General features: G+C 52.3%; 1 protein-coding gene across 1 annotated transcript; it reads left to right on the top strand.

Moving 5' to 3' along the window:
* The first annotated feature begins 258 nt into the window (after window positions 1–258).
* LOC124203479 lies at window positions 259–7,710 on the top strand. The gene has a single exon (XM_046600154.1). It carries the CDS (start codon window positions 259–261, stop codon window positions 7,708–7,710), a length of 7,452 nt encoding a protein of 2,483 aa, XP_046456110.1.
* Window positions 7,711–7,963: the final 253 nt, after the last annotated feature.

The raw sequence follows: 7,963 nt of genomic DNA, 5'->3' as shown, positions 1-7,963 counted from the left end.
GCACAGGCGGCAGAAGAGCAGCAGCCGCGCCCGGTCTCGAGACGATCGGGCCTACGGATCGACTCAGGCGACGAGTCGGATCCAGGACTACAGCTCACAGCTGAAGACGAGGAGGAGGCGCTCAAAGCGGCAGCACTCAGCACCCTCCCAAAAACGGCCAAATAGCCGTCTTAAAAGTTGTAAATTCCTGTGGTTATCGATAATAAACACTTGTATAAATTAAAAACATATTTGTGTCTGTCTTTTCATTTCGAATAAATGTTGCACTCCGATAAGAAACGATCGAAACGGAAGGGGAGCAAAGACGATACCCCCAACAGACTAACGCTTTCGAAAGCCAGCAAAAATCTACTGGGAGCGAATCTGGTAGTAACGAACGACGAAGAGATCATGGATCGGGTGTTAGCGGAAAGCGAACCCGAGACTGGAGCGAGATCCAGACGAGCCCCAAGGAAAAATCCTGACGGTACGCTCAATGCACCAAGGAGTAGGCCGTCGAGTAGGGCCTCAGACCGAAACCTGAGCGGCTCTCCGAAAATCATAAACATAGAGGGGCCCGATGAACCCCAGTCACCGAAAATTGGGCTAACGGTAGACGATGTTCAAAGACAGGCAGGCGCCCAGACGTCACCGGAATTACCGCCGCCGAATCTAGACGGGTTCGGGGCCACTCCAGAACGGAAAACTCTATCCGAATGGATGAGAGAAGAGTTCGCAAGGTTTAACGGTGAAATGACAGAAATCACTGGGCGGCTGACGAAGACAGACGCAAAGGTAGCCGGGACAGTCACCAGACTAGACGGCCATAAAGAGCAAATCAAAAGACTCAACACAGAAGTGCCGACGATAAGGCAGACTGTAACGGGCCTCAGGAGCTCGATAGCCGCAGAGACAACCGCACGGATCACGGCTATAGAAGCGAACATCGCAGCAACGATGCTGACGCAGAGGAATGCGACAGAGGCCCTGCAGACCCGAATGGTCGCGCATATAGAACGAGCAGTAGGGCAGCTCCAAAATAGCCTGAACGAACTAAGGCAGACAGGAATTACAGAGTTCGACGACACAGAACTGAGAGTAGATTTAAGACGCCTGGTCGAAGCCCAGGGCGAGGAAATCACGAACGGCCTGGCGCAGTCACTGGGCCAACACTCAGAAGAGGTGGGTCAGGCCATAGTGGAACTCAAAGTAAGGATGTCAAGGCTAGACACCAGGCTAAGGACGATTTATAGAGCCCAACAACCGCCGGCTCAAAGCCAGCAGCCAGAGGGTAGAAGGTCTCGGCAAGGGGCTCAAAGCCAACAGCCGGAGCCCGGGAGAACCCGGCAGCAGCGAAACACTAGCAGATCACTCTGGGACGACTCAGAAGGAGAGGCAAGTGAAGAGAACGAGCCGACGGTAGGACGACCGACGTCAAGGGGAGGAACGGCATATAGTCAGCCCCCCCCATCATACCGCAGTGCCTTTACGGCAGGCGTACAAAGACCGGCATTTGGCCCAGCGCCAGCCCCGGCACCGGCCCCGGCACCAGCTCCGGCGCCAGCCCCGGCGCCAGCCCCGGCACCAGCCCCGGCACCAGCCCCGGCTCCGGCCCCGGCACCCGCCCCGGCACCAGCCCCGGCACCGGCACCGGCGCCAGCGCCCGCGGGACCGGCACCTCCGTATCATGCGGCAGGTAGACCATACGTCCCACCGCAAGCGCCAGACGACGTCAAACGAGAATTGACGCAAGAGCTCGAGCAGCTCAGGGAAGAGCTAACACAGGCTTATGCCCAGTACGGTCGTGCAAGGTCTGACGATGCCAGACAACACGAAAGAATTGCGTTCATGACGACCTATACGTATTACAAAACGGCAGTAGAAAACTTAATGCCCATGCTGACAACAGCAGAAAAAGCCGAACTACGACTGCAGCAACGCAGAGTAGAAGCAGAAAGACTGGGCATTGCCCCAGTGCAGGCACCGATGCCTGTACAGACGGCTAAGGTACGGTTATCACCGCCCAAGTTTGCGGGGGAGGTACTGAAATATCACGGTTGGCGACAGACGTGGAATACATACGACAACAATCCGATATACACAGCCACCGAGAAAAGCCAAATGTTAGAACAGGCCCTCGAAGGCGAAGCCGCCAATGCGACGGCGAGTTTCACGTTCACGGCGGAAACTTATAATACCATTCTCCAAGTACTGGCTGATAGGTTCGGCGACCCGAATCAGGCCATAGGAGAAAGAGAAGCCAAGCTACGGGAAGCGGCAAGCAAACCGGTGGGAGCGAACCCGACGTCCGCCCAGCTAAGAGAGAAACATATCGAGATATGTAATCAAAGGCAAGGCCTCCTGATCCAAGGCGTACAGCCGGCGACATTCGATTCGCACACGGCTAAGGAAATCTTGAACTCCCTACCAGGAGTGATAACAGAGAAATGGAGAATGGATTGGGGGCCAGAAAGAGCGCCGACCTTAGACCAGGTCCTGCATCAACTCGATAGGTTGATCCGAATAAAATCGTCGGAGGAAGCGTCGAGACGAGTCGACTATACCCAGACCACACAGGCCAACGCAGCGAGCGTAGCCACAAAAACAATCAAGTTCCGAGACAAAACCCCGACGAGGCTTGCCTGCGTGATATGCAAAAGCGAAACGCACGCTGCGCGCGACTGCACGTTCGGCAACGCGGCCGAAAGGCGAAAAGTAGTGATGGACGCAGACAGATGCTTCAGATGTTTTGGTCAAGGCCACAGGTACGTGGATTGTTCGGAAAGAAGAGCATGTCGACACTGTTACTCCACCTCGCATGCGTCGGTCCTATGCCCACACGAGAGAGAAAGTCGGGAGAGGACTAAGGGCAAGCAGGCAACGAGAGCCGCTAGCAAATCACCGAGTAAACCTAGAGCGGGAAAACCACTCATGCGGCGTCAATCTCCGACACCATCGAGGACACCATCCTCGGAACGGCCAGTCAGTGAGCAGTCGAATGTTGGAGTGGTAGAACCTAACGGCAAGGAAAAAATTTCCGCCGGAGTGTTACTGAACTTTGGAGCGAAAGCCAAAGCAGAAAAAACACAAGGAATAGAAGAATGGGTCCCACTGTTCGGAATATTCGACAGCGGTTGCGGTAATTCATTTATCACAGCAGCCCTAGTACGGAAGCTAAATGCAAAGGTCATTGGCAGGCAACGTATCAGAGTCTTGACATTTGGGTCTCACACACCCATCGACGAGTACTGCGATATTGTTCGAGTCACGATAGCCGGCATATCAAGAACAGTGACGGAAAATTTCATTGTCCGAGACCACATACAGACGCTAACACCATACACCGAGACGAAACTTGGTGAAAGGTTGCTCAAAGAAGGTGAAACTCTGGCCGACCCAAGGTACCGAAGACCGTCTCAGGTCAAAACGATAGATATCCTAATTGGAAACAGTAACATGTACGAATTCATGTTGCTGGAAGCCCCTCGCAGGCACCGGAAAATAGTGGCGCACAACACTATCTTCGGGTGGACGATCTCGGGCTCCCTAGGAGACCTGGGACACGAAACAGTCGCGAGTGTGGCCAAGGTAGAAATCGTACCCGAAGAGTACGAGATCTCAAGTGTCGACAAACACTTTGCGGCCTTCTGGAGCCTTGAAAGTTTAGGTATCCCGAATAAGGAGCTAACAGATGCCGAATTCATCCAAGCTTACATAACTAGCATCGAAGCCGATGAAGAAGGGCGAGCCGTCGTACGGTATCCCTTTACCCAAGAACGACCGGACTACGACTCATGTAGATCCATAGCCGAGATAAGATTAGATAATCTGTGGCGAAGCGACTCTTTCACTAAAGAGAAGCGAATACGATATCACGAAGTAATGATGTCCTACTTACGGGAAGGATTCATCGAGATAGCCGATCCAAACTACGATGGGCCAATGGCATTTCTGCCGAACAGGCCGGTCGAGCGAGAAGACGCGGAAACCACAAAGATCCGACCAGTCTTTGACGGATCGGTCCATCACAAGAACCGGCGCAGTTTCAACGCCAATCTTGAGATAGGGCCGAACCTAAACCCCGACATCATGGGGATCCTAATGAGATTTAGGCGATATTTCGTAGCATGGACAGCCGACATCGAGAAAGCGTTCTTGCAGATCAAAATCCACGAAGACCACGGGCAAATCGTGAGATTTCTCTGGGTCGAGGACCCTGAAGCCGCCATACCCAAAGTAGTAGTCTACCGATGGAAGAGACTCACGTTTGGACTCGCATCGAGCCCATTCATTCTCAGGGCCGTTCTAACATGGCACCTGCAGAAATACGAAACAGAGTACCCAGGCATCACAACCAGGACTCTTAATCAAATCTATGTCGACGACTGGATGGGGGGAGCCGAAACTCCCGAGCAAGCGGCCAAAGAGATAAGGCTAATAAGCCGAATCTTGGGGGAGATCAAAATGAAGCTCTGTAAATGGTCGACGAATTCGGCCGAGCTAACAAGCATACTACGGGGGGAGTTCGAATTCTTCTCTCGACCATCGAAATTGGGAATCGATGAGGTGTTCGAACATGCGGACAAAAAGGCTCTGGGAATCCTTTGGGACCCAGTAACCGACCAGTTCAAGTTCAACGCCGATAAAATAATATCCGAAGCGCGAAGGCTAGGAGAAGGACTTACCAAGCGACAGCTGTTCAGCCTAGCGCTAACGCTATACGACCCGTTGGGCTTCGTAAACCCGGCGATATTGTCCGCGAAACGGGCGATGCAGATCTCATGGCTGGCCAACGGAAAATGGGATCAGATAGTGAACAGCTGCACCAATGAGAATTGGGAAGAGTTCATCAAAGGTCTCGAAGACCTACAGCTCATACGGATCCCTCGCTGGACGGGCATAAATGTTAAGGAGCCTAGCGAACTCCACATCTTCTGCGACGCCAGTGAGGTAGGATATGGGGCTGTGGCATACGAAGTGCAAGGGACGACGATCGCCCTCATAGCAGCAAAATCAAAGGTGGCTCCGTTACCCAAAAAGGCAATGACCATCCCTCGGCTCGAACTGCTGAGTAACCTGATGGCGTCTATACTTGGCAAGTATATACGAGAACAACACCGGGTTGAACACAAAGCACACATCTGGACCGATTCTCAGATCGCGACATGTTGGATCACGGCCACCAACAAAACCCCAGAAATCTGGGTGCAAAACCGAGTCTCGAAGATCAGAGAATTCGGCGCAGAAATCCACTTCTGCGAAGGGACTCAGAACCCGGCTGATCTCCTCTCAAGGGGAGGCTCAGCAAAAGAAATCCAGAAATCGAACTGGTGGAAGGGCCCCGAATGGCTCCCGGAGTATGACAAGTATAAGCCGATCGAAATCAAGGCAAACCTCATTCAAACGGATATGGTCCGTCCGAAACACCCAGACTGGCGCAAAGAGTACAGCGACTGGGATAAGATGGTCAGAGCTCAGGCTATGATCCAGAGAGCAGTGGACGGCTTTAAAGGCAAAATGTACCGGCCTTCCCTCATCATCGACCAAGTCCTGTTTGACATGATCGACTTGAAAGAAATCAAGTTAAAAAAACCGGGATCGAGATGCCAGGTTTCATTCAAGCGGCTCACATACGAGGAGCTACTCACGGCACGATACGCCTTAATAAGATACGCACAAATGGAGTCATACCCTGAAGATTACGATAGAATCGAGCGGGGGAAAGTCCCGAGAGACAAGATGTTCAGAAAGTTAAGACCGGTGTTCGACACGACGAATCGAATTATCCGGTGCAGGGGACGAGCCCAGGTACTGTTGGCAAGATATCATCTCGATGCATTGATCTTACTCCCGCCCGATCACTATATAACCACAGTCTTGCTACGCAAGCTGCATAGACGGGTCGGGCACATGGGAATGAACGCCATGACCATAGAAGTCAGAAGCGAATTCTGGCTGCCCAAACACTGTCAGGTGATAAAAGACATCCTCAACCGATGCGTGAGATGTCAGAAGGTCAACGCAACAGCCTTCAGCGAAAAACCAGCTCACTTGCCAATTGAACGGCTGAAAATATCCGATCCCTTTTCAGTCACCGGCATCGACATGGCCGGTCCGTACAATGTACTAGTAAACGAACCGAGTAAAGCGGTGATAGTCCAGCCAAGGACTGAGCCAGGAGCCCCCGAAGAGGAATCAGAATCATCCGAGGAATCGGACGAAGAATTGGTACCTGAGAGAGTCGATACCCTCGCCAAGAAAAAGAAAAAGAAAAAGAAAGAAAAGAAACAACCCAAGTTCGCGATTGACGGGAGACAGATAGTCAAAGTGTACATAGTTATGTTCACTTGTGCCACGACAAGAGCTGTGCATCTAGAGGTGACCAGAGGAAAAAGTGCGGCGGCGTTCATTAACGCTTTCCGTCGGTTCTGCGCGTTGAAATACGCGCCAAGAACAGTCTATTCAGACAACGCGCTGGAATTCGATAGTACGGCAAGATACCTCAGAAGACTCTGGCAATGCAAGACAGTCTATGACTTCATGGCCAATAGAAACATCTCTTGGCGGTTCTCAGCGAGTGTAGCTCCCTGGTGGGGTGGCTTCTGGGAACGCATGATAAAGACCGTGAAGCAGGCGTTGCATAAGACCTTTAACCCGAAGCAGATGGACTTCGACATGTTCCATACGGTGATCACAGAGATCAGTGACATCGTAAACAACCGTCCGTTGGGATATATCGCTGGCGACGAAACGGCTCTAACTCCGAACCAGTTAATCAAAGGAGGCTTCGTAAACAAGTTCGACACCGAACCTCCGGAAGAGGAAGAACTGCTCGGCGCAGACTCCTTGTTTCTCACGAACAGAGAAGCCGCTAGACGAAAGCTAGTGGCAGACTGGTGGACAGAATTCGTCCCAACCTATCTGAAGGATCTAAATAGATTCCATCAGGAGCAAATACCGTCGAAATCGGTCAAGCTAGGGCAAGTAGTCTTGATCCACGTGGACTATGTCAAGCGAATCAATTGGAACATTGGCCGGGTGATCGAACTCATCAAAGGGCGAGATCACTTAGTCAGGAAAGTCAAGCTAGTCATGGTCGACTCAAAGGGCAAAACGTCAATCGTAAATAGACCTGTCCAGAACTTATACCCGCTAGAGGTAGAGCCAGGCATCATCGACGCAGACTTTGCCAAAAACCCAAGCAGATTTGGAGATCACGTAACCTCATCTGGGCAAGTATGTAAGAGAACTTACATGGGGGGAGTGTGGAATACCACGGCCCTCGGCGATGAGGCTACGGATTGCCGGCCACAGGTGGCACAGCCACGAGAGGTAACGATTGCCTCGGCATTTGACGGAGTAACTGGGAAACGTCCGGGCGACGGTGATAAAGCTACGAGTCGCCGGCCACATAGGGCACAGCCGCGAGAGACAACGAGTGCCTCGGGTGTGGACGGTGGAGATACGAATCGTCCGTCAGATGTGGCACCGGCCACGGGAGCAAGACCACGACACGGTCCACCAAAGATGCCGGTGGTAAACGTACCGGCGTCGGCCGACCTCGAAAGGTCTAACCCGATAGAGTGGATAGATGACGAAGATCTAACACCCAAGCAGCTCAGAGCTGAAGTACGAAGACGCGACCGAGCGCAGGCAGCGTGGAGACCGAAGCCCGCTGCTAAGAATGCGACAGGGGTTGATCCGGACCAGCGCGAGGTGCTGGACGGATAAACCAGCGACAAGCCCCGCCGAATAATGCATGTAAACACCGACACAAATCGACGGTCCTCGGAAACCATCGGACGGCAGGTCAGGCACATGTGCCCGACCTTTCTCTTAAAATGGGCCGTCAAACCAAGACATTATGCGGCGGAACATTAGCTACTTTCCTATATAGGGAAGGCACCCCTGTTTATAAAAATTCTTAAAGTATGGACTTAGAAATATTTCGACGACTCTATCGAAATACTACCCCGGAGCAAGA

This window comes from Daphnia pulex, chromosome 10 (genome assembly GCF_021134715.1).
Source record: "Daphnia pulex isolate KAP4 chromosome 10, ASM2113471v1".
Lineage (NCBI taxonomy): Eukaryota > Metazoa > Arthropoda > Branchiopoda > Diplostraca > Daphniidae > Daphnia > Daphnia pulex.
The sequence above is the reverse complement of the archived record's forward strand: the minus strand, read 5'-3'. Positions and strand labels throughout refer to the sequence as shown.

Excerpts from the sequence above, each read along its gene's own strand:
- LOC124203479 (XM_046600154.1), top strand. The coding sequence starts at position 259 with ATGTTGCACTCCGATAAGAAACGATCGAAACGGAAGGGGAGCAAAGAC.